The sequence below is a fragment of the Leptodactylus fuscus genome, chromosome 3 (assembly GCF_031893055.1).
Source record: "Leptodactylus fuscus isolate aLepFus1 chromosome 3, aLepFus1.hap2, whole genome shotgun sequence".
Taxonomy (NCBI): Eukaryota; Metazoa; Chordata; class Amphibia; order Anura; family Leptodactylidae; genus Leptodactylus; species Leptodactylus fuscus.
In genome coordinates this window covers 174,114,513-174,142,484 of record NC_134267.1, presented here as the reverse complement: position 1 = coordinate 174,142,484, position 27,972 = coordinate 174,114,513, and the positions used below count along the sequence as shown (strand labels likewise).

At 39.3% G+C, this 27,972-nt stretch overlaps 1 protein-coding gene across 15 annotated transcripts in view; it reads left to right on the top strand.

Annotated features, from left to right (window-relative positions):
- Positions 1-27,736, top strand: part of MBNL1 (muscleblind like splicing regulator 1) — a 140,537-nt gene extending 112,801 nt beyond the window's left edge. For 6 of the 15 annotated variants that reach the window (XM_075268794.1, XM_075268788.1, XM_075268787.1 and 3 more), the window contains 7 exons: positions 972-1,229; positions 4,574-4,627; positions 8,283-8,436; positions 12,592-12,627; positions 14,788-14,882; positions 18,178-18,252; positions 20,237-27,736. In XM_075268794.1, coding sequence (XP_075124895.1) covers positions 972-1,229; positions 4,574-4,627; positions 8,283-8,436; positions 12,592-12,627; positions 14,788-14,882; positions 18,178-18,234 — 654 coding nt within the window. In that variant the 3' untranslated portion in view covers positions 18,235-18,252; positions 20,237-27,736. The remainder of the gene's footprint in view (positions 1-971; positions 1,230-4,573; positions 4,628-8,282; positions 8,437-12,591; positions 12,628-14,787; positions 14,883-18,177; positions 18,253-20,236) is intronic. The other 9 variants (XM_075268789.1, XM_075268797.1, XM_075268790.1 and 6 more) reach the window with 5 other exon arrangements.
- The last annotated feature ends 236 nt before the right edge of the window (positions 27,737-27,972 follow it).

The following is a 27,972-nucleotide window of genomic DNA, read 5'->3' as shown; positions in this document are numbered from 1 at the left end:
GTATCTTATAGCATATGATTGACACTCCTTAGATAACAACATTGATATTCCTAGAAATAGATCCCATTATAATGAATATATATGAAAACTACGCAGAACATTTCAAAACTACGCAGAACAATTCAAAATCACAAATTCATTATGGAAATGTATAATGTATAATGAACATACAATGTATAGAAATGACAAAATATGTAAATATGAGATAAATAAGATATGCCGGGCTACTGTTCCTCAAGGTTATTCAAGGTTTCTGTATTATTAAAGGGATTTATTGCAGAAATGTACGCAAATGAAATTAAGTAGCATTCATGTCGTTCAGTAGTAAAACAGTTGCTGAAATTTCTGCAAAAAATCTGCCATGTGCGTTCAGTCTGTATATACAGTAGTCTATGCAGAGAAAGAAAACAACAAGATGGTTATATATGAGCCACTGGTTTCTTGTCATTGGAACATCATGATAAATTTAAAGATAAAGCCCCTTTATTCTCTCTTTGTACATTTATATTGATTTTGTTGAGCATAGTCTGCCTTCCCATAGAAAGTTTTATAGAAGTGTAAGAGCGCCCTCTAGTGGCTGTCCACACAACATGCAACTTATCTCTGTTAATACTGCTCTGCAGGTAGACTCACCCCAGTAAAGGAGAACAGGATAGTATGCCCCTCTAGTTAAAATGATACTAATAGGTTTCTGTGTGTTGTTTTCCTTTTGGATGGTATTTTTATTGGATCTTTAGACTGATTTGTAAAGATGAATCCATAGAAATCTGACCAGATGGTGGCATTATGTAACTGACATGAAACATATACAGTAACATCTCCCATCTGCGATTATGGCAAATGCTATCAGGTTGTGTGCTGTGGTAACTTTTAGATTTGTGCTTCACTCAGTTGGATGCATTGGGGTCCCTTTATTTGGGTGTTTGCAGTTGTATCCAGCCAGGTAATGTTGTCTGCTGATGTGTCTCTAGGTTTGTCGAGAGTATCAACGTGGCAACTGTAACAGAGGAGAAAATGAATGCAGGTTTGCACACCCAGCAGAGAGTGCAATGATTGACACCAACGATAACACCGTCACTGTGTGTATGGATTATATTAAAGGAAGATGTTCACGGGAAAAGTGCAAATACTTCCACCCCCCTGCACATTTGCAAGCCAAGATAAAGGCTGCACAATACCAGGTCAACCAGGCTGCAGCTGCTCAGGCAGCAGCAACCGCAGCAGCCATGGTAAGTTTACGCTGTCCACTATGAGCCAGTATACTAGTCCTGTAGAATTATGCCATCAATTTAGTGTAACTTATGTTATATTAGAGAAAAAAGATATACATAGATGTACAGATATAGCAGCAGTGGATTAGTAAGGTGTAGCAAAGCTTAGTTTGCCAGATCTCACAATGTGTTAGTTGTGAGTTTGCATAATTTAGCCTATCATGTTACCTTAAAGAGGACCTGTCACCACTTTGTATATGTCCCATTTAGTAACTGCTTGTATTTCCCATAATATATTAATTCTGGAGCACCTTTTTCTTTCCATGTGCAACATCCATCTGTTATTCCTCCTTGAATTAAATAAATTGACAACTGTATATTTCCTTTGTCAAAGGGTATCTTTCTTCTCTGCCTGTACTGCTTAGACAATGTCAGACAGTCACTGAGAAAAGGGGTATGATAAGTTTTCAACAGCCCCGGTGTTGTGGGGATATACAATTGGACCTCCAACCTCAGAGATGTCAGACTGTGCAGGTGACACTCAGTTGACAATTTATTTATATATTTCCTGGAGGAATAACAGAGGAACAGAAGAATGAAGATGTGTAGTAAAAGATGGTTCAGAATTGTTATAGGAATAGATATGTCAGGATGGCTGAGGAATATATCAATAGGCTTATACAGTGAAAGAACAACTGCAGCTCTGCTACATTTGTAATACTGTACCGCAGACTATATCCTGTATAATTGTATATGTCATTGAGTAAGACAAGGTTATGCAGCATAAAGCTATATGAATATGCAACGTTGCTGGAATATTGAAAGCGCATATGACTGTGTCTCGTGTGGGTAATATCTTACTTTGTCCTTTGTGCAATCCACTATACTGTTTAAGTAACATTTTCAGCAGCAAAAGCCATAACAAAAGACAAGTAGGAGAGCTTGCTTTGACAGCTTTATTACGATAACCTATTGGGCGATATAACACTGCAGGAGGAGACGGTGTGCCTATGCTGTATAATACTAATGGATTATGTCCCAATCTTTCTTGCCTTCCATAACACTTGCACACAGGTCATCAGAATTTAGATAGATGTTAAACTCTGGAAATGGCTGTTGTGAAATTTTGGTGACTTCATTTTATACCTGTCAGTGTCCTTATATGACTTCTTAGCAATTCCATTAATAGAGTATATAGAGCAAATGATTTTCTTTCTACTTGAAGCTAGTCCAAGTGTAAGGTATTCATCATCTTCTGGTCAGGTCATTATCTGCTCCTCTATGTGGTTGGTTGAGCGTGGAGCTCACCAGATCCTCTTAACACTTCAGTCCCCATGGTAAAAGGTTGCTTTGAAGATTACACCTGCACTGTCCATAGTGAAGTGTACTGCTGGGCAAGAACTGAAAATGTCACATTTGTCCCCAGTTGTTACCTTCTCTTCTACTCCTAAAGTCTCACTTGGGTTTCTGTAGTGTGGATGTATCCAGTGTCTTCTTTTTGACTTCTTGACCTCCAACATGGGTGTCTCTACAAAAGCAGTATGCAGTATATACCCAGCATTTAGCAGAGACATCAGGCACTCAATGAAGAATTCAGGACAACAGCATGCTGAACTCCTACCGTTCGATCCTGCAGACTATTGGGCACCCGGTTACTGTATGGTGTCTCTGCTGTACCTTGTAGCAATGCTTCTAGATATCATGTGTGAGCAGGGCTGTACCTATAGAGGGGCCGAGGTAGATACTGAGCCCATGAGCCAGAGGGGGACAAAACAAGACAACATAAGACACCCATATCACAGATTACACAAGATAAGGGTCCCCATTATGTATTGTGCATTGGTGCCCAGGAACTTCAAGTTATACCTCTGTATGTGGGGGCAATTATTTTTTACAGATTCCATGTAACTATATGGCTCAAAAAATTGTCTAATCAAGATACAGTATAAATCAATTAATTTCTAAGGGGGCCATAGTATAGAGTAGCATAAAACAGATCCATAACACTGTTGTGTACATCAACCATTATGGAAAGCTAAGGCCTAGTTCACATTTGCGTTCAGGCCATTCCGTTCCTTTCTTCGCATGAAAAATGCAGAGAGAAAAGTCCTGCAAGCAGCACTTTTTTCTCCGCATTTTTCATGCGGAATCCACACGGAACCCATTATACTCTATGAGGTCCGCCATTTTCCTAAGGTAACTGCTTTTTAGTTTGGATTAGGTTTCCATTTGTGGGGTCCCCAAGTGGACTCCCCAATTGAAAACCCATGCGCAGATGTGAACCGGGCCTAAGTGGCGTATTACAACTCTGCTAGGTAGTTATGTACCAGAGGAAGTGAGGACGCTAGATATTTCCACAGTGCATGCTTCCAATTAAAGGGATATTACCAATGTGGACCTCTGAGATCCCAGTGATCCTGAGTATGAAGGGGGACATGGCGCTATACCAGTGTAATCCAGCACAGTCTCATTCAGGTGAAAGGAGGTGGTTGTAGTTCTCTTACAGTCAGGTGACTAGGAGTTCAGCCATGCAGGAAAAACTTAGAGGGCGATGAAGCGCTAAAGTAACACTGTGTACCCTTTGTTTTTCACAAAATGTGAGGATCCCAGAGATCGGACCCCCAAGATCATAAAGTGATGGCATATTCTAGCAATATGATATTACTTTATAAGATGGAAATTCTCCTTTAAGGAAGACTTTGGATGGTGGTAGAGAACTATGGACAAAACCAAATTTTTCAGTTTTGCACAGCGCTGCCTGATAATTCTACACACAAATTGTTAAATAAACAATTACAGCACTTAAGGGCAGCAATAAAGTGCACGCTTCCCAACTGGCCATTATGCTAGGAGGCATTGTGATGGTCAATCATATATACTAGATATAACATATAGAAATATATATGAAACCCCTCTTTCCTTAAGCAATGCATGGATAAAAACACAATAAAAAGCATGCAAATGTTTACTCCATATATACAGAAAGTTTAAGTCATTTGCTGGGTTTATTCCCTTGAAATTTTCAGCAACAAATGTTGATTTAAAAAATAAAAAATAAAAATTGATCTTTACTGTGAAAAGACCAGCAAATACTATATCAGTCATTGCCTTAATAATGTATGCTAATTTTCAGCTAAAGAGATGTAAGACAGTAACAAACCAGAGCCTTTATTGTGCATGCGTAGTCTTGTTATTTGTTATTATACGGCATCCGGATGATTTGTTTTTTATTTGTTTTTTTTTTCTCACCTACCAAAATATGCACTGCTGCCCCCATGATGCACCTCTGCTTGCTGTTTATGTTAATGCGCTTGAACCCCATTGGCCCATTGCCATCATGTGCTCGCTGCCTGCTAATTAAGACTCAGTCGGCTGTCAAATCACTGAAGCGAAACCTCGAGGCAACCTTTGACCTGGTACTATGACCTTTCACCTTTTAGCTTGGCATGTAGCTTTTACTGTAGAAACCAGTGTTAAGCTTACAAGCATAGAATATGTTATCTAGTTTTATAGACATTTTCTGTTGTATGGTCAGAAAATGAGATGGACAGTAAAACTGAGTGTGGTTAACATAGATACGGTATACGGATGGAGCAGAACTACAACATATTGGGGCATATTTATGAAGACTGACATCTTCATATCCCAAGTGCTGGCGAAAGATTGGCCTGATTTATTGATTATTAATGTGATGGCGCCGGCACCCGGCCTGGAATTTATAGATAGTTGTAGATTTCAGTCAATATAATAGCATAAATAATCTTAAATTTAGCATGACTCCCATTCCACAATTAACCGCAATTTTGTTTAAAAAGTTGCAAGAGGTTTGCAACCATTTTATGCCGGATATTTGGTGTAAATACGCCCCATTGGGTCTATTTTGCCAAAATGGTTTAAGGGTGTGTTCAGACACATCAGAAAAAATCTGATGTGTTTTTTTGAAATTCAAGGCTGAGCCTCAGGTGTCTGCAGTGGTTTGCAATTTTTGACTTACAATGGGACTAATCTGTATGCAGTCTCCTGTCACTGTGTAATAAGACTCTCTTTCATTTTTCCATAACCTTTTAAGGTTAAGGCCCCACTTATCGTCCTGCAGGAAAAAGCATGGCGGCAACACAAGTCAGTCGTTCCTGCAGCGCTTTGCACAGAAAGTTCGCAGTGATTTCAGCTTCAGTTATATCTATAGGGAAACCGCCGGCATTTCCATCAACAATGATGATTTTAGAAATCTCAATGTGCTTATTTTACCGCAAAATGGGGATCCATCCACTTTTCTGTGACTGTAGAATACCGCAGCATTCATGCTACATAGGGCCCCAGCCTCAGAAAAGTAAGTGGAGTTCTGACTGATTGCTATGGGCTAGAAAGACTTACTACTAGATAACTATGGCCAGCAAAACTGCCTTAGATGCCCATTGCAACCAATCATAGCGCAACTGTCATTTTCAAGAGCAGAATACAAAATGAAAGCTGAACTGTGATTGGTTGCTAAGGCTGAAGTTCCGCATTACGTAAAAACTTCTTTTGGCTAAGGCCCCACATAGCAAGCTGCAGACAAAGAGCGCTGCAGAAAAGACAATGGCGGGAAACACATTGCATTGCTTTTCACAGAAAGTCCGCACAAGTTTCCTTCATTATACGGAAAGCACCGGCGTTTCTGTATGCATAATTGATATGCTGCAATTTACAAAAAATACAACGGTTTTTGAAATCGCAGCATTTCCACTGCTGATGGTTTGTGTGGATGCAATGTATAGATAGGATTATCCAGAATCCCACCCACTTTACAGATATTGTAATACGCAGCACTTTTTGCTGCAGCATTTTTTTCTGTGGCCAAAACGCTGCATGTACGCAACCTGGGGCTCGGCCTTTTTGTTGCAGATTTTGCTGCATTTTTTGAGCCAAACCCAGGAGTGGATACAAATAAAGGAAGTACGTATACTTCTCCATTTTGTTTTGTCTAAAAACTTATAGAAAAAAAGGCAATAAAAAAGCAACTTTAAGGCCCCATGTTGTGGAAACCCAGTTTTTTTGTTGCAGATTTTGCTGTGGTTTTCTTGAGCCAAAGCCAAGTATGGCTATAAAAGGAATGGGGAATAACTATGAAGCTTTTATTCTTCTACCTTCTGCTCAATCCACTCCTGTCTTTGGATCTAAAAACAGCAGCAAAATCTGTAACAAAAAAAGCTGCATGTGGATCCAGCCTAAGGCTATTGCCCCACGTTGTGGAAACACAGCTTTTTTTGTTGCAGATTTTGCTGCGTTTTTTGAGCCAAAGCCTGGAATAGATTGAGCAGAAGGGAAAAGTATAAGAGCTTCCTATATATTCCCAATTCCTTTTGTAGCCATTCTTGGCTTTGGATCAAAAAAACGCAGAAAGATCTACATCAAAAAAGCTGGATTTCTGCAATGTTGGGCTTCAGCCTAATGCTAAGGCCCCACAGCCTAAGGAAGAGGCCCTATGGGTTGTCTCACAGAAAAAAAGCGCTGCAGGAAAAACTGCGGCTGCAACACCAGTAAATGAAACACCAATAAATGTAATTGACATGCTGCGATTTCCCGTTTTTGGAACTTGTCCACACCATGTTTTTTACTGAAAAGTAGGCATGGGATTCGCTAGAATCCCATCCACTCTGCCCTGACTGTAAAACGCCTTAATTTACTTCACAAGAGGCCCAGGCTTAAGTCAGTTTTTGGGGGGATTTTAGGCTAGGACCCCACATAGCGGGTCACAGCAAAAAAGCCTGTGGGAAAAACCACGATGGCAAAACATTGCGGTTTCTCTCACATCGCTTTTCTTCTGCTTTATACCCAGAGGGAAACCGCTGGAGTTTCCATAAATATAATTGACATGCTGCGATTTCAAAAAAATAAAAGGTTTTTGGAAACCAGAGCGTTTCCGATGCGTGTATTTTTCTGCAGTATGTGGATGGAATTCACTAGAATCCTGTCCTCTTTGCAGTGACTGTAAAACACTGTAGTTTTTGCCATTGTGTTTATACCACAAGGAGCCCTGACCTTAGACCATTTTAAGAAATTAGCCCCTAAGGTCCAATTTTATATCACAGTGAGGGATTTATCAAACTGTCGAAGGGAAAAACGGTAACTGTTTAGGTTCAGCTTTCATTTTATATTAACCTTGTGCTGTGATTGTCTTCTATAGATGACAGAAATTTTATTTTAGACAGTTTTTAATCATATGTCTGCCTCAATGTGTTATCCTGGTTTCATAGGACTGCAGGTACCAGGCATAAATGGAAGCAGTGAGATAAAAACCTACCCAGCTCTGCTACATCAGTATAGATATCAATAACCACATTCAGTACTGCCACAGCAGAAATAGTATTTCCATATTATATACACCAGTCAAACTGTACGTAAATGTTTGTACTACTGTATATGTGTGTGGTTGGCATGGCTCTATTGCTACTCTTATGTATGTGTAGTTTTAACATTTGTAAGTCAGTGTTAACATACCTGCATGCATTGGTAGATTTTGCATGACTACATGTAGATAGGTTCGGGGAGGTGTGGGTATATTTCAACATGATCCTACCTTCTTCAGTCATTCTGTAGAGTAACTGTTGCTTTAATTGTTGACCTTCATGGAGCTAGCAGTGCAGAAAATACACTTTTGGTTATTTGTTTTCTAAAAGATACAATAAAATGATAAACCTATAACACTTTTCCTGCCATATAGCTCCAAAATTGCAATATTTTTCTTTTATTGAGATATTCTTGTACATTCCCCCCACAAGGTACAGATATTATTCACCTATAATGTCTGCTGCCTGTGTGTATGAAGAGGTGCAGTCAGCCCTATGTCAGGGGTCAATGATTCCCCCGGGGTAGGGTTTATAACATTAGTGCAGTAGACTAGCGTGCTGCTTTATCTGCTTATGGCTCATTTCCCTCAGACCTGGAGAAGTCTGCAGTGAATTTGCTTGTACTCATCTGCAGCCCTTTCCAGCACTGAGCGTGTTTTTATACTGACATTATGGTCTTTTTTATTTTTTATTTATTTTCCTAATTTCTTTTATGGTTTCTTCACACTCCTTCCGATTAAAGGGAATTCCTCAAACTGTACTTCCCCCATTACCAAAGAGGCCTGCACTTGAAAAAACCAATGGTGCCACCGGAATGTTTAATACGGGTTTTTTCCAGTACCAACAGGCTCTTGCCAACATGCAGCTCCAGCAACAGGCAGCCTTTTTCCCACCAGGTAAGCTTAATGTGAAGGATTGCTAAATGTCTGCAAGGAAATGTTGATGTGTAGAAGACAAAAAAACTATATATACAATAGTTAGTGTGTCCTAACATTGCATTGAATCGATTTGTGAGGGATGTGACGTTTAGGGTAAAAGATTGTAGAGAGCAGTAACAAAGGTCAGATAAGTATTACTGCATGGGGTAATAGAAGGTTTAGTAAAGATGTAATGAGATGTCACTAAGGCTATGTTCACACATTCAAGATTTGCTATAGGTAAGAACCTGTGCCAGAAATCTCAGGCTGCCTAATCCATGGCTTTTCCATGAGGAGGATACTGAAGACTAGGGTTGAGCGATCGGGATGGGGAAAGATCGGATCCCGATTGGCGATCAAGCAAATGAGCAAATCATGATCGTGATCGGCTGGAAAATGATCGGAAATAGGATTTTGAAATCTCAAGATTGGCTCAACCTTATTGTATATATACTATACAATTGGGGTTGAGCGATCAGGTTCGGGAAAGATCGGATCCCGATCGGCAATCGAGCAAATTTCATGATCGGGATCGGCTGGAAAATGATCGGAAATCGGATTTTAAAATCGATCCTGAAATCTCAAGATTGGCTCAACCCTACTAAGACTTTAAAATCTGCAGCATTGTTATTATTCTGCTGGCAGGAATGGGCTTTGGGAAGAAGTCCTCCTTGGTGAAAAAGAGAACTTCAAAGGTAACTCCCTATAGAGCAGAGCTTGCTTTTCCTGAACCCAGTAACATACTTCAGGTCTTATAAATCCCTGTACACTCTTTGAGGCTACATCTCTTTGATAAGACATAGTACCCCTTCTGGCCCATGTCTATGACCTCTCACCCAGACAGCCAGTACCCTGCCGTACAATGATGAGAAGAAATAACCTTGATACATATGTCTTCAGATGGTTCCTCTTCCTTTTGGATTTATTCTGCCTTGGATTTATTCCTAAGTTATACCACTATGTTTCAGGAAAACCAAGCATTGATCTATAGGGAGTTACCTTCTAAAACATGGCACTAGAGCAAGTTCCCCTTTTCCACCAAGGAGGACTTATTTGTAAATTCCTCTCCCAGAATTCTTAACAGGACATGCTGCAATATGTCAGCAGGACATGGTCCAATAAGTCCCTCTATGAGGCAATATCTCCTTAATGAGTCACGATACCACTTCTGATCCAGGAATGGGCTAGGAAATACTCCATTTAATTGTATTGGATTCTAAATTCCAGTGGGTTTACTGAAAATCTCATGAGACTTACCATGTCCTGAAGGTGCAAACATAGCCTAAACTGTTGAATATATTAGGACCAAGTGATCTGATGCTTTAATAAAATGTTAGTGGGATCTCTGCTCCCTATTCCTACCATTTATGGTATTCAGCATGATACTGGCTTTCATTACTAGCGTTGTCCTTTGATGATCACATTAGCTTCTGCTTGCTTTGGAAAATTTAAAGTGGAACTGTCGTGGCTCCAGACATTTCTGTTTTAGTAAATCCCTGAATTTCCCATGAAATAACAATTCTGGAGAACATTTCCATTACCATGCACTGCTCCTTTATTAGAAGAAAAGCCCCAGAATTGTTATTTCATGAAGAACACCACTGTTTACTACAAGAGCCATGTCAAGAGAGTTGGCAGGTTCCCTTTAAGATGGAAAACTATATAATCTTTTAGAATGGAGGATACAATTTCCTCTATAAATACATTGCATTGTATACTGTATCTTGTACCAATCCTGAGTTTACAAACTGCTTTACCCTAGTATAGTCACCGTTCTGCAGACTTCAGTACTGAATTCCTTCAAGATTGCTTTGGTTTTTAATGCAAGAAGTTTTTGAAACTGTCTAAAAATACACTTTTGGCCATAATAACCAATCACAGTGCAGCTTTCATGTCTTATTCTGATCTTAAAAATGAAACCTGCACTGTGATTGGTTGTTATTGGTAACAAAGACAGTTTTATGCCCTGTTACAAATGTCTGACAATTATCTTGTCGACTGTTTCTAACGGCAACCAGCACAGTTATGACTGTGACTCTGCAATGTAGTGCAGACTGTCACTCAGGATCAGTATAACAGATCATTAATGCAATGCATTTACCGACTTAAAGAGGACCTTTCATCACTTGGTGCACGTGCGGTTTTATATACCGCTAGAAAGCCGACAGTGTGCTGAATTCAGCGCACTGTCGGCATTCATGATCTGTGCCCCAGGTGAAGAGCTATCGGTGCCAGTACCATCGCTCTTCACCGTCACCGCTCACACACAGCGCTATAGGCGCTGCTGTGAGGAAGGGTGTTCCTGACTGACTGTCAGGCACGCCCTTCTGATGGTGAAGAGCTACGGGCCTGGTACCGATAGCTCTTTACCTGGGACACAGATCATGAAAGATGACAGTGCGTTGTATTCAGCGCGATGTCAGCTTTCTAGCGGTGTATAAAACCAGATGTGCCCCAAATGATGAAAGGTCCTCTTTAAGTAAATTGTATATGAGGGCTACAATATCACAAATAAAGGAACACTAAACCTGTAAATGTGAAAAGTAAGCAAAAATCTCGTTGTCCTCACTCATTGTTCTGCAACATTTTCTACATGACCCCGACAGAAACTGTGTAATAGAAATACTTACAGAACAACAGTCTTAAAGATTTAACACCAGTCTTAACACTTTACATTCTTTAAAGCTGTGTTCACATGGAAGAATTTGCTGTGGATTTGGGGGAGGAGTTCGCTCCCTAATCTGGGGCAGATTCTTCTCGGAATCCGCCTCCCATTGTTTTCAGTGGGAAGCAGAGATGGCAGCAGGACGTGGAAATAAGAAGTGTCCTGCTCTATCTTGCCAGGGATAACGCAGCTGATTTAGCCACAGAGTCTGCGACTCAAGACTCCCTGCTCCATTCATTATGTACTGAATAAAGCATCCTGTTGCAGCTAGACCGTGGCGAAAATGCCGGTAGCGGTAAAGGAAGAGGTATTCCTCTTCCTTTTCTGCCATGTGAACACACCCTAATAGGCTCCACTCTACTGATTTTGGAGCAGTGAGCATTTTTTTCTAACTTCTACCATTCGATTTCTGTTAGTTTCAGCACACAATATTCTAATTAGGCTCTATACTGTCAGGTGGGCGGTTCTTGACTATCTGCTATAGGACTCTCCACCTGACAAGGCCTCATTATCATATCAAATAGAAAAACATTTTTAGAGGAAACATTTCAACTGCACCAGAATCATTGGAGAGCACCTAATAAAGAATTCTAGGATTGAAGTTGGTGAAAGGTCCTCTTTCATCTACTGCTGACCTGCTTCATTTTCAGCTGGTCACTGACTAAAGGGGTGTTACTCTGCCAAGAAGGAGGGAGTTAATAACCTTGTTGTACTACTAAGGCCCGGTTCACATCTGCATCCGTTCCCCTCTCCACATCTTTGTAAATTATTTTTTGTGCATTTTCTGTTTAGTGTTCCTTTAAAGATGGACATATGCTTTAGAATCCTACATTCACTTATCATAGCAATACTTGATAATAGAACAGTGCATATTGTAGTCAACATTGCACATATTCTCGGCACAGCATGCCAGTAGGACACACCATTGATGTTAATGTGAGCCTGTATGATGTATGTTACTTATTAACAATTTAATACCATGAAAGCAATCATAGTGGATCATACTGTATTATGAAAGGAAACGAGGTCACCTATCATCCCTGTCAGTGGTTATGGTCAGCAGCACCTGGCATGACCGAGATTACCTGCCATTTCCTGTTGTACCTATAAACACAAACAATAGTGTTGCTATATCCGCAGGACTAGCACCAGCTGTCACGTAGTGCAACCTTTGCAGTGTGTAAATGTCATCATTATTAAGTAGCTATATCCTTAGTGGTTGTGACGCTAACATACATGGTGATGAGTAACGCAGTTTCCCCTTTGTACCTCTGCTCCACCAGTCTTCTAATCACCCACTATGCTCCTCTGTGATTTTAGTATGCTCACTGTTGCCATAATAACACATTTCTTTCTTGTACAAATAATTTTTCCTAATAACATGTGTGATGGGTTGTTTTTTTTTTTGTTTGTTTTTTTAATTCTTTCCCCTTTCAATCCACCTTCCTGTTGCAATGCATGATGGGCAGGCTCAATTTTGTGCATGACACCCGCTGCAAGTGTTGGTAGGTGCAAGCTTTGTTTTTAATTATTTTACATGCCTGATAAACTTTATTCTTGCACTCAAAATCCATGTGTGGTACCACTTACCTAGGGAGAAGTGTTTTTGGAAGATGTGGCTTATATGATTACATCACTTACTACCTAAAGTGTGGATTTTGATTGTACTTAGTGAATTAAGCAAATAGTTCTAATATTTTTATTGCTATAAATTGTTTTCTATACATTTTCATGTGAATGAAACATAGAAGTGTAAGTGCAGCTGCACACAGTGGGGGAATCCATTTGTGGCAAAACTAAATTAGTGGTTGTCTTCATACCCCAGCTAAAGAGCAGCGATGATAGGGCAGGATGGGGTGGATTTCCTGATCCACAGGATCTGGCATCATTCATTTTACCCAAGCTGCTGTTTCTACTTACATTTTGAGGGTGATTCCAAAAACTAAATTTGCCAAGTCTGGTTTTCAGATCCATCACTATGGCAATGAAAGAGAAATGACTCAGATGACCTTCTTAAATGCCCTTTTGGGCTAAGGATTACGGGCCGGAACCGCCGTGCTAAAGCGTGAATGCATTGCGGTTCTTCCCGCAGCACTTTGAACAGCCGCCGGTGTGCCGGATATAATGGACATGCTGCGATTTTCAAAACTGCACGCGGACACGCTGCGATTTTTTCCGAAAAGTGGGCATGGGATTCACATGAATCCCCTCCACTTTGCAAGTACTATACAACGCTACGATTTTTCCCACGGCATCTCTGCCACGGCCAAATTGCGTTTCCAGCCTGTGGGACCCGGCCTTACATGGTGATATTAACTACCAGTTATCAGAAACTACTATTATTAGGAATGGTCATTCCTAATAATTGACCTCTGTAAATGTGCAACTGATTACACAGTATAAAAAGATGCTACATTAGCGGGGGGCAGATCGTCAACAGGGCAAGGTGTGCCCGAAACATGCAAATTATATGGAGATGAACAATGCAGTAGTAGTGTAGTTAGAGTAAATGCAGCAACAGTGTAGGCAATGATTGAAAACAAATGGGTATCTTTGTTCCTATCTTCGCCTGATGGGTCGGCCAACTCTTTGTTTGCATTTCTCAGCTTGCCAAATGCCTTCTGATCCCATTTGATGCATTTGACAGAAACATTTTCTGGTTTAATGCACCAAACACAAACACCGAATGCAATGAGAACATAGCCTTTGTCAGATAGATGAATTATGGATTCATTTTTTCCTTTAAAAATTAGTTAAATCTAAAGCTATGACCCAGCTTGGGTTTGTATTTTTAGATTAAAATGTAGCTCTAGTTAGAATACCAGTATGATCCCATGACACTCCTGCACCCCTGCACTGAAGATGGTGGCCTGGGAGGCAGAGCTGGACACTCTCTCACTTAGGCAAGGTTCACAGCTGCATCGGGGTCTGTGTTGCAGGGTTTGTCTAAGATTGGCAGGCGAAAAGTTCAGCAAGCCCAACTTTTTCATCTGCCGATTTCAGTTAAAAGGAATGGACACTCAACAGACCCCATTACAGTCAATGGAGTCCCATGGACTTTGTTGATGTCCGATATTTTACCAGTCCATTTGTCCGACCTTCTGGTCCTCTTGTCCCTTCTTCTGGTCCTCTGTAAAATTAGTGTAACTATAGCTAGGTGCAGCCTGCAACACAGACCATTGTTGGTCTATGCTGCATTGAAAAGCTAAACAGCCTAACAGAATAATTTAAAAAAAACAACAAAAAAAACAAAAAAACCCTCTATTGCACTATAATCATTTTCCTTAAAGGTTACTCATTTTTACAGTGCAGCTTTGGTTAAGCCCACATAATGCCTTCCTCCCCTGTGTGTACATCATAGAAGTACTTTCATTAATTGTAAATAATTGGTATAAATGAAGCTTTGTGTGTAATGAGTACATTGTTTTGATGGTAACAAACATTTTCCCTTTTTTTTCTCTTTCATCCCACCCTTTTCCTCCTTTTCCCTGGAATGCTGACCTGCTTTTGCACTTTGATTGCATGCCACTTGCTGGTGATGATGTTACACCACGTGGCTTCACGCTGCAATAAATACCATGCCAAATTGTTCTGCCACCTGTTGCTATGGTTCCCATTCTGCTACACTCTTCTGTATGTTTGCTTATATGATTTCCCTCCGAAAGTTCCCATGGTGCACGGTACAGCGCCGGCTACTGTGTCTGCAGCAGCAACATCTGCCACAAGTGTTCCCTTCGCTGCAACAGCCACAGCCAACCAGGTTTGCTAATTTACTGCTTTCATTCTTAAGAACAACTCTAAATCAGTGCTTTGTAATAACACGATGTTCACTGTTCCTCCTGTTGGCATACGTATTAATTCTCACAGCATTTATACAGATTGAAATGTTTGATTCAAATCACAGTTTAATAGGAAGTAAGACAATGTCTAGTAATAGTGCAAAGATCACATATAACTGAGTGTGTAGAATAAACCCTCCAAATGAGACATCATGCTCAGTTTCCCCAAATACTAAATCATGGCTAGATGTAGTAGAGCTGATCATGTCAGCAAGCACAGCTTAAACTCAGTGCACTCTGGGCTCAAACATAGCGTATTACCGACAGTGTTAATAAATAGCCAATTGGCGCAGGGAAATGGAGATTTATGAAGATGGTACAGACTCTTCATAAATCTGTGTAACGTCTTGGCACCAGAATGGAAATCTGCACCAGGTAGAAACTGATATAGGTTTCCATTGTAGCTCATACCAGGAAGACTGGCATGAGTTATAATAAATTATTTGGGCCAAGATCCGCGCGCCATATCGCTCACATTTGCATAATGTGGCAGGAGAAGTGCAGATCGACTACTAGCACTTCAATGTCATTCCAGAAAACGTAGGTATAGAGAGAATGATGAATACCCCCGTCTGGGTCTGAGCTCTGCATTTAATGTATACAAGGGAAAATCTCCCAGTTTATACTGTATATATTAAATGTAGCTGTAGGGCTCCGGGAGCCAAGTATGAAATCCAGAGGTAGTCATAAAGATATTTCCCCCAATGTATACCCCTGATGAAAGGCTCAGATGTAATGTGCACAGATCCTTATTGTCATAGCTATATGACTACATATGAATACATTTAATAATACAGATGTGTCCACCTTTACCATAACGTAAATTTAGTTAAAGGGGTTGTCCAGGCCAAAATGGACATCATAATAATGTTGGAAATGAGTCAGGAGCGGTGAAAAAAATTAAAATCATACCCATCTTTCACTGGTGCTCCAGTGCCTCCTCCCGCAGCCCGGTTCTGTGACGACCCCGGGTTCCCTTCCTGAGGTCGATAATTGGCCTCAGTGGTCACATGACTGCTGAAAACAATCAGCGGCCTCAGCAGAAGGGAAATGGGATATCACAGCCGACAAGAAATTCCACAGCAAGAAGGCAGCTGAGCTGAAGACCGGACCACACTGTGAGGACAACGGAGCCTGGGGACGGGTATATATAATTTTTTTTCACCTCCCCTGGGCCTATTTTAAAAGTCTTTGATTTGCCCGGGCATCCTCTTTCAGGATTTAAATTTAGTATTAAACCAGTTCAATACAATATCACAACACGCCAGCAAAACCTTTGAAAAGCTGCAATTCATAACACATCCACAAAGTGGCCACTTATAGACATATATAGCTTATCACTCCATGACAAAATGTTGTGCCACACATATCTGGACATGTGCAGTCAAATGGAAATGTAAGGTAAGACATATCAACAAGATACCACTATATGCAAAAGAAACAGATCAGGGGCACGTTCATCTCTGCAACATTTGCAACAAACATGTTTCAGAGAATAATGTGTCCATGTTGCTCATAATAACCACAGTCCAAACTCCGCCTTTATACTGTATAATTTGATTTGGGCAACATCGCTGATTTTTTCAAAGACAGATTTGGCGTACTGTGTATTCAAAGTAATAAATAACAAAAATAAAAAAGTAAAAATAAATATTAATAAAGAAGTCGGTAATGTTGTCCTTGGCAGATACATTTAGTTGATATATTTCCCAAGTAGTTGGCAAAATGCTTATGACTGAACATGTGGCTGCTATGGACCAGACTATTACACTCTACATGTACTGTAGGCTACAGTAAACTCTAAATATAACATTGTTTGTTAAGTAAGATTTATAAATTATTAGAAGAGGACACCTGGCTCCATATATGTAATAAACAACATATTTCCTCACTATAGTAAAATCAGTGGAGTATATAGATATTTTACACAAGGCTAAAATAACTTCATGGAGACTCCAGTAATATTTGCTCAACCCCAGGTAAAGTACTGGCCAAAGGTATTAGGCAGGTATGGAAAAGCTGCAAACTAAGAATGCTATTAAAAAATAGAGCTGATAATAACTTATTTTTGTCATTTAACTAAATTAAGTAATTAACCAAAAGAGAAATCTAAGTCATATCAATATTTGGTGTGACCAGCCTTTGGAGGAGACCTGGAATTGATGATACGGCCCCCACAGAGCCCTGATCTCAACATCATCCAGTCTGGGATTACGTGAAGAAAAAGAAGGATTTTAGCAAGCCTACATCAAAAGAAGATCTAGTTCTCCAAGATGTTTGGAACAACTTCCCTGCCGAGATCCTTCAAAAACTGTCAGCAAGTGCTCCTAGAAGAATTGATGGAAGGCAAAGAAAGATCACACCAAATATTGATTTGAATTAGATTTCTGTTTTGTTTAGTTGACAACCATAAACTATAAGCACTTCTATTATTGAAAGCATTCTTACTTTGTCGCACTTGTTCCATGTTGTCATAGTACCGCATATTGTCAAACCAGTTATGTAATGTGTAGGGCATCCCAATACTTTTGACCTTGGAAGACAAGTCATAAGAGCAGCAGAGGTGTCCGGCAGTGACTTGCTTTACTCCCCTGTCTCTCTTGAGAACATGTACATGTTTGGGTAACTGCATGGTGAAGGCGAGGGGGTGTCCAGAAGAGATATCTGTTAGCTGAACTAGCATTTAGCCAACAGGTATCTCATATGTGTGGCCAGGCTTAGTAGCACTGACAAACAAATACTAGTACAAATACAACTTTCAACTATATTGAAACAATATTTTGTATTCCGAGCTGTCAGAATACCAACAAAAAGCAGGCGAACACTGGAAAATGCCAAAAATTACACCAATATTATTTGAAATTCTGTTTTCCACAAATCCTTGCGCTAGATCTGTCTTCGTTTTTGGTTACATAATCCTAGCTAGAATTCAATAAAGCCTTTGTGTATGCCAACAAAAGAGGTTCTCTTGGCAATGACTGCTCCATACGTTTTCTGTAATGTTCTGCTCCCTTGGCACTCCGTGCAGCTGCTGACACTTATTTAGAGTTGTTGAGCAATTTCTTAACATCAGTTTGCTACTGTAGCATTTAGTTTCACAATATTTTACTTATTACTCTATATTCAGAAGTCAACAGCTTTTGTCGTGTGTTCTACAAATGGCTGATTGTTGGCTGCAAATGTTTTCAATTCATTGTTAACCTGTTTTATCTACAGATACCCATAATATCTGCAGATCATCTGAGTAGTCACAAGTATGTTACACAGCTCTAGAGGTCATGTCCTGATGCAGTAAGTTTCTCCATCTCTGAATTTCTACCTTACTCTTAATATGTTTGTAATGATTAGCATCACATTTTTTATTCCATATTTATAAAGGAGTTGTTTTCTCGCTGAGATTATACAAATTTATATCATTTGGAAGAATAGTAACAAAGGATGCTGTGTGTAAAGGGGTTTTATGTAATCCACTTTTATCACATGATAGGTGATAAGTAGAGATGAGCGAACAGTAAAATGTTCGAGGTTCGATATTTGTTTCGAGTAGCCCCTCAATATTCAACTCGAATCGAATATCGAACCCTGTTATAGTCTATGGGGGAAAATGCTTGTTTCAGGGGTAGGCAATGTTCGATCAAATTATACTTACCAAGTCCACGAGTGAGGGTCGGACTGGATCCTCCGAGAAGTCTTCTCTGTGCAGCGTCCCCGCGGCATCTTCCGACTCTGAAGTCACTCTGCCAGGCATCGGGCCTGGGCAGAGCCGACTGCACATGCCCGCACTACAAGCGGACATGCACAGTCGGCTCTGCCCAGGCCCGATGCCTGGCACAGTGAATTCAGAGCCGGAAGATGCCGCGGGGAAGCTGCACGGAGAAGACTTCTAAAGGTAGGAGAAGAACCAGCGTTGACTGACCGACTGTATAGCATTCGGCCAATTAATGCTGGTTCTGCATCGAACTTTTACATACGAATAGCGAGTGGTACTCGATCGAGTACGAGTATTTCGAATACCGTAGTATTCGATCGAGTACCTAATCGATCGAGTACTACTCGCTCATTTCTAGTGATAAGTGTCTGGTCGCTAGGGTCTCCACCACTGGGACCCCCATAATAGCTTGAATGGAACAGCGGTGAACATGCCCAACCACTAATCTGTTCAAACCTCCTTTCACTGCAGATATGGGAGATTCAGGGGATAAATGTGGATTGAAGGGATATCTCTTTAAATGTTGATGTTATACTGTACACAAGTCTTTCTATCTATCTTTTCTTTGTGTGCGTGCAGTATACCAGATATTGAACAAATCGTCATAAAAATAAACCCACTTTAAAGGTCATTTATAATTTACAGTTACTCCAGTCAATAATGACTGTGTTGCTGGGACATAGATTAATATATTGACTGCTGTATCCAGGGTTGCACGATGACATATTATTTATCCATCTTTCTGTTTTACAGACAGTAGATGGTTGTGTATAATAATTCCAATGTACTGTATTTAGTACTATATGTACTGTATTTATAAATCATATTGTGTATAGTAAAATTATGCATTATTTTCGCTGGCATTTGATGTTTTTCTTATACCCACAGATCAGACCAATCTTCAATAATGACAGCTAAAATGTCTCCATTAACAGCTCCATATCATTGATCCCATTTACAATAGCAGTAGGGTGCCCTACATAAACAGTGTCATCAGAATGTACCTATAAACAGAGGGGTTAGAATTTAAGGGGGTTGTTTAATAACGGACAATATCTGATATATGCATGTCCCACCATTGTGACCTGTACCTGCCTCTAGAAGGAGGGTTCTGTGCTGTGGTTGGAGGAGGCATAGCATGTGCGGCTCTCCCCATCTACTTATGTGGGAGTCCCAAGAGCAAATGAACAAGCCCACTCGGACTTGCAAAACTCTTCCTTCCTGCATCTGTCACAAAGGGGAGCTCATTGCATATAGTTCTCATTAATTTCTATGGGATCAATGTTAATATACATACTGTAAGCAATCTATTCTTGTACATAGCAAAATAATCAAAACCTTGTTAGCAAACCAATTAACCAACCAGAATGACTAATCCCATAGATCTTCTAACATGGATACTTATTTTGCCTCTCTTGGACAAAACCATGTAGTAGATGTATGTCTGAATGAGAAGAACAGAATTGTGGTGGCCAGGACTGGACTCCAGTAGTAGAATACAATGATAAAAATATTACTCATTGCAGTCTTAACATTAACCGTTTACTTTATATTTTTTCCTTGTAGATCATATGCTAAGGAGACAAGGAACTTGAAGAAAGTACAGGCCAAGGCCATTAGCCATAGTATGCATACAGTACAAACAAGAAACACAGCATTGCCCACAGTGACACACTTTCATCTTGCATGCTGAACAAAGCCAAGATCAACATGGATCCCATTACACACATAACCGTATATGATTTGTACATTTTTTTCTTGATATTTGTGCTGAAGTGAAATTTCTATTCAAATATGATACAACATATCCTGTTTTTTCTTGCAGTGGTTTGCACACATACATCTGTACATAGAGATATAGCTAGGCTTTACATAACCTGGGGTGAAAATGTCATGTTTTGCACTCTAGCCATATATCTGACTTCGGACAAGGCAGAGTGGTTTGTAGGGTCCCTCCTTGCACATACCCCACCATAAAACCTCTATCTATACCTCTTAGTACTAATCCCTTTCACCTCTTATGTATGTTCTGCTTTCCTGGCCGAAAATTCAGATTATGTTGTACTTGGTAATCTACAATGTGTTGGTACGTCTTTCGACCAAGATTATAATTTTGTTTTTTCTTTCAAGGTTTACAAATAACAAAAGGTGCACCTTGTTTTTTTCAATTGCCATCGTAGCTGGGAGTATGCATGCCAACTAGTTTTATAAGGATGATACTTTCCTATTCTAGACTGTAAAAGAGGTCTGACACAGATGAATGTGCCAAGCAAACCACAGCTGTGTATGTTATTAATGCACATTAAGGCTTTAAGTATGGTATTATTATTTGTGCCCATAAAGTGCCATTGACTGTACATCATTATAGAGTATTATTTCAACAGTGTTATTTTGTATGCAGAAAAAACAACAACACATTTTCTATGTTACAATGGATTAGTCATAGGCACTGTTTGATTTTGAAAGCCAAAGTTCTCACAGAAATGAGTTTACCTGAACCAAACATGTAAAGTTGACATCATAGAAATGCCATCCTCTAATGTGGTTTAGCAAAACATGCCAGAGAAAACAGGAGGTGCCATAGTAGGTGGGTGACGTGTATCGTGCTATGCACTGCTGTTCAAGCAGGTAGATTGACTTTACTATGAAGCTTATGGCAATTTAGCTGGGGTCCCATGGGTTTAACTCATCAATCTTACATTGATTCCTATTTTAAGAATATGTATCAGTGTTAGATCAAAGAAAAACTCCCTGGTTTTTGGCAATTCTAGTCATTTAAGATTAAGAATTTGCCTTTGGCAAACATACACTTAAGATATAGTTAGGATCATCATAGTCAAAATGGGGTCAATATTTTTATGGCACCTTCATGAATAATTCAATAATAGACCAAAAAAGTGAAATTCACTGCAGCCATTAGATTTTTACAGTGACCTGTGGCTCTTTCCTAGGCAGAATACAGGCTGCCATTTCTAGTAACTGCTTTCTGCTGATGATCAAACAGGCAGGTGAAATGAATGATAAATTCCCTATTACTTATCTACCTTATCCTACCCTACCTTACCCTAGCTTACCCTACCCTACCCTACCTTACCCCCACCTTACCTTACCCCCCACCCTACCTTACCCCCTACCCTACCTTATCAAATTATCACCAACAGGATTGCTTATATGCATATACCCTAATGTGTTAATGTAAGTTCCCCAAAAGTGAATGTTCACTAAGTGACTACAATAGCTATTATTATAACATTTTCTATTAGTAAATGCTTTATTGAATTTCTATGCCTATTTGTCACGATTTGCACTTTTTATTGCCTTAGAGCAGTGGCAAGGATCTATTCTGTGCCTATAAAATACAGAATGTACCCATGTGAAATAACAGCAGGAGGAGATAGTGTAGACATATAACATAGGTGAAATATCCCAGCTGCCTAGTGGATTCCCCCCAATCCTGAGAATGGAGGAGTTGCAGGTTTTTTTCAGCTCTTTACTATTTTTCCTGTGGCAGTGGCCCATCTGGCCACATGCAGTAGCCGGCCCTGGTCACTTGATTTAGGCCACGCTGAAGTTACCTTAACAGTTGGGTGGCAGGGGTAATGCTGTGCAGGAAATATAGTAAAGGGGTAATTTTCGGGATTGTTTTTGGTCTTTTTGAGTATGGAGTGACACCAAATTATGGCAATACAGTATACAGTCTTTTTGCGACATGAGAATAACCCTTTAAGTATATGCAATGAAAAGTGTATATGCAGTTTATGCAGAGATGTGTCCAAAATGATCCAATCCTAAAGCATTTTCTCTGTTAATAAATGCTGCTACTCTCATCTCTTCCATTTTAAGAATAAATTCATGTAGGACTATGCTGTATATATGTACCATACCTAAGCATATACAATATATTTGAGTATTCCTAGAGGAATACTAGTATCTTACACCTAGTATGTACATTACATACAGTATGCACTAACCTAAAATATAAAGAAACATTTAGAATTTTTATGATTGTGTGTAAATATATAGAGTCATATATAATATATACGCTAAAATATATCTTGTGTTTTTAATATGTAATACTACTTAAAAGACCGGTCGCATATGTATATTCAATGATGTGCTATTTCTGTGATGTCAGAATACGCGTTATAAGAGCAATTGTATTCTAGCCGTATTCTGTGTCATTATCTGGTAGGAAACAGTCTTCATGGAGGTTCAGTAAACTCATAGCTATGATTTTACCCATTAAAAAAAAATTACCAAAAGCTACAATTCCCTGTATTTTAATGATATTATTTGGATGAACTTGGAATTTTGCTGGCGGATACTGTATATGTGCAATGCATTGGCTCGTTAAGTGGCCCCTTATAATTGGGTAAAGTAAACCCAAATTGGGTACAGTAAAGTAATAAAATAAAGACTGAGATGGGACACGTTGTGATTCATGGCACTGTGTTTGCTCATTCACATGTATTCAGTGTGGTGAGTCTGGGGGCTTTGTACCACTTTATGCTGTTTTGCCGATGAAATGTACTTGACCTTACAATAACAAATGGTGATGCTAAGGCCTAGTTCACATCTACGTTGGTATTCCGTCTGGGGAGTCCGCATGAGGCCCCTCTGAACGGAATATCGAACGCAAGTGCAAGCGGTGTGCCAGCGATAGCACAAGGACCACATAGATTATATTAGGGTCCATGTGCTTGTCGCCAGATCTCCTAAGGGATCATGCAGACTGGAAAGTAGTTCACAATCTACTTTCCTGCCCGAATGGTTCGTGTGGGCAGCGCGCAGCAAGCACACGGACCCCATTATAGTCTATGGGGTCCATGTGCTTTCACTGCACAGCGCTTGCAAATGCATTTAGTATTCCATTCAGCAGGGTTCCCATGCGGACTCCCCCAAACGGAATACCAATGCAGATGTAAACGAGGCCTGACCCAAGGTAAACCAGGGCAAATGCCATGACCCACAAGGCTCTGAGGCCCTATTGTAGTTTGGTGTTAAATGCTCTATACTACTAAGTCTGCAACACGTAGGAGACTCTTTGTGACTCAGTGGGTCACATACAGTGTTTGTTTGATGCCAACCCTGTTACCTTTTCTGATACACTAATATCAAATTATTCACTTAGACCTTTCACCTTACATGCCCTTGTACTTCATGCAAAATAACCACTTGGTGAATGATCCTTTTTGTCAGGAGCTGAAAGTCCCACCATCAGCCATTAAGCATAGGGGAACCTAGATGTCATAGTTTGTTTCTCCAGAAGTACCACTTAACTGGGCCTCATTGGCATCGAAGAAAGAATAATGAAGACTCTACTGTGCCGCGGTGTCACATGCTGCACTGATAGTAGCTCTTGGAATAAGCTGATAGATGGAGTTCATGGGTAGGAGAACCATGGATATTGCCACAGTGAGGCATATAAAGGGGTTTATGTAACTTTTGACTTGCCTTTTGTACAGTGCTATATGCAATGAAATTTGGACAGATTTTGTATGTATCTGTATCTATTTTAAGCATATGCTATATATTAAATGGAGTTCATTAACATGATATAAACAGGACCTTAGTTCCAAAGGAAGTATAATGTCAAACATGCAACAAAATGTGATTTCTAGAGCAATAGCTACATAGAGAGCACTGTATGATTACATTTAGCATATCTATAGACAATGAATAAAGATGGTATAAACCCCCATGCTATAATGGCCGTGGACCTCTTACCTACCACCATAGTTATAATGCACTTCAGGGTTATAACACAATTGCCGTATAAACATGATCCCCTTTAGAAAATGGATCTAATGTATCTCCTGCATCTAAACTTTCATGAAACTGGCTCAAGGGCTGTATGCCCCATCTGGACATTGACTCTTGGGAACTGCTCTACAGCCCCAATGGTCAGTCTTCAACTATGGGCTATCCAGTAAGAATGCATTCCTTACCCAGCCTTTGCATTGCATTATCTGATAGCAAAAACCCACGCATTTTAACCTTGACAAAGTTTTCCTCTTACCAAAATGTGTAATGTAATAGTATAATAAAGTATTCTATTAACCGCTCATCCATTTCATCCTATTGCTGAGAAGCTGCACCTGAGAAATCTTTCGAGACAGAACGGGCTGCAGGACCCTCGGAGTCACCGATGCTTCTGACTGAGATACCTGATACAACAATCACTTAGGAGATCTTTTTGGTATCGGACTGAAGAAGAGATTAATGATTGTACTGTGCATCTATTAAAGCCTTAGATTACATTACGGGTTGTAACCCAAACCAATGTAATTTCAGTTGTGTTAAGAAAGTTTAAGTGACTTTGCATTTTCTGAGAATTATTTACATCATTGAGTAGTACTTTTTCTCTTGTTAAAATGTAATTTTTAATTTCTTACATTTATTAGAATGTTTTCATTTTTATTGCAAGTTAAATACTGTTAAGTTTGTAGGTGTTTTTTTTTCTGTTGACATAGGTTTTACTGAAAACTTTTTCAAAATACAAAAAAAAAAAAAAAAAGAATAAAAAGTAGTTTTATTTTCTTCATACCATACTCAGTTCGGAATTTACATGTATTGTCATATAAGTATTTGTATTATTGTTAACGAAATGATTTCTATTTTACTGACTTAATATTACAATGTAAGAATATCAGTCATTGTTAGTTTTCACTAAGAGAACAAAGATCTTTTGTATGGATATCTTATATTATGTAATCATTAAAAGTAAGGTGTTGCGTTGTTGCTACGGCAACAATCCTGGCAGACAATTAAGTAATATTTTGATGAGTTATTTTGTTTGTAATTAGTTCTGAGAAAATAGTTCCTAGATATTAGAGTAAAAATTTATTTTCTACTGTATCCATTTCAAATGTTTAAGATATTGTTTTAATATTTTTGGAAATCCCTGAATATCAGGCCTTGTTATAAATAAGCTGCATAATCAATAAATCAAGGGACTATTTTTTTTTTTTTTGTTGATAATCCAAATATTCAAAGTTTACGTAGCGAGTAAGAGTGTGCGAACTCTTGAAGGTTGATTATGCTGCAATTTTGCATGTCGGAAAGGATAGGGAGAAGTTGACTTTTTGCACTTCTGTATATAGTCAAAATAAAGAGAGAAACATGTATTATAGTAAGATCTTATTTTGAATAAAAATGTCTATAATTACAAGGAGTTTTGTTAAGGCTTATAAAATGACAGGCTAAACAAAATTGCTTGCAAAGTGGCACAGAGTTAGCACTCCATACCCCCTAAAAAGGTTGCTTTGCTTTATGTGATCAGCTTGTAGTTTGCCAGGATTTTTTAGCTGGGCAGATATACCATTATTCGGAGATCATACAAATTTAAAGATACAGACCCACTGGTCCACGTCTGCCTGAGCAGCCTCATACAAGCAGTGCCGATTCTTCAGCCATTAAAAGGTGGTCATGGATCAAGTAATCCATACATTACTCGAACAGACAACTGCATGTTTAAAATATCACAGACAATGAATTATATTAAGGGTATATAACTAGTCAATTCAATTTCTGACAGTTTTGTAGTTTATCGTTCACAAGACAAAAAAAAAAATACTGAGTTTCACAAACCTTAAAGTCTACCTGTCACCTTGACAAAGCAGAGAAGCTATTTTATGGACTGAACTAATGAGAAATTGAATGGTTACGAGAGGAGTCACAGAAACAGGCTGTACTGTGTGCTTCGGAGACTAATGAAGTCTCCACATTCGTTGTTTGACTGAGCATAAACAGCTATTAAGGGAGCACAAAAGTGATTGGCTCAAACCAAGATCTGGGTGCTGAGAAGCAACTGGGCCATGGAATCTACATAGTACAAAAAGGGGACCTATGAGATTCATATGTTGGGTTTTCTGACCTGCCACCTATTATTCATACCATGATTTCCCCAAAAGTGGCATAAATAGCACTATTATTCACTTGTTGCCTCCTCATTAATTGACCTGACCCATCCATCAATGTCCTTCATTAATGTGCTATAAGGCACTGCGCATGCGCTAATTTGTAATGCGTTGTGCAGAATCAATGGTATTCAATGGAAGCCACTGATGGATGGGTGTGGCAATATACCATTGGCAGACATGTCCTGGATAGGAGCAGCAGGCCGTATTGATCAAGAAGCAGGATCCCCCGACAACATTATATGAGTGACTTTTGGGAAAATCTTGACCGCGATAAGGTGGCCATATCTTACTGATGTCATCTTAAAGGGGTTTGCCCATCAAAACAATCTAAATTTGTACACACAGACCAACTGGTGATCATCTGATAAATGCAGGTCCAGCAACTGATACCCCTGGTAATAACATGTCTCTTTAAAAGATCACCATGCAATATATGGTTATGCCAAGTCCACTAAAGTGGGAACCACACTGCTTTCCACTCTGTCTTATAGAAAAGGCTCCTAAAAGGTAACTTTCACCCTCCACGATGATTTTGTAATATGGCATATGGAGTTTTGTCATAATGGATTAACCCCTTTAAACATCAGTAGCCACATTCTCAAATCTTTTAGTTCAGTGCACAAAATAAAGGCCTCGGCTGTGTTTCTGTGATATGTACACTTTACATTCATTAGCAGGCGATACAAAGAGCGCACATTAGCCGTAGTAGTAGTGTGATTTTACTTTTAATTTGCTTTAATTTGTTCTTTTAGCAGATGATTTGTATATAAGTACTTAATAAATTGCACTCACCAAACAGTATATTGTTGTAAACCAAAGCTAAATTTTATTATTGCTATTATTATTTTTATTATTATTGTTATTAATATTATTGGACCATTTTATTACCCAAAAGTCACACTGGCAAATACCTAAGTTGCACTTAAATTGAATTGTTAGACTCTTCATCTGCTAGAAGGACAGATCCGCTTGATTTTGCAGTTGTATAACCACAGACTTACATTTTTTGCTTGTAGTTGCTGAAACCTATGTACTCTGTCTTCGGCTACAGTTTTTTTATGCTTATTTTATTCTTACTGCTAATAGTTGATCATGTTGTATGAAAATAAAGTGAAATTGCCCTAATAAAACTTACCTTTATGGAGTTGGTTTTCTGTCTCTGTGGCATTTTTTGAGCTAAATAAATTGTGTGGACTCCAAAATAGATAGATAAATAGACAGATATTTAGTTAGCTATTAGCTAATGCAGTATTTTATGAGACCAATTCAAAACAATAACACAGTATTCTAACAAAAGCCTTGAATGACAGTAATTTATACCTACCCTCAACCCCACAGGATTGCCACACATAGACACAAATAGAATAGTTAGCATATTCC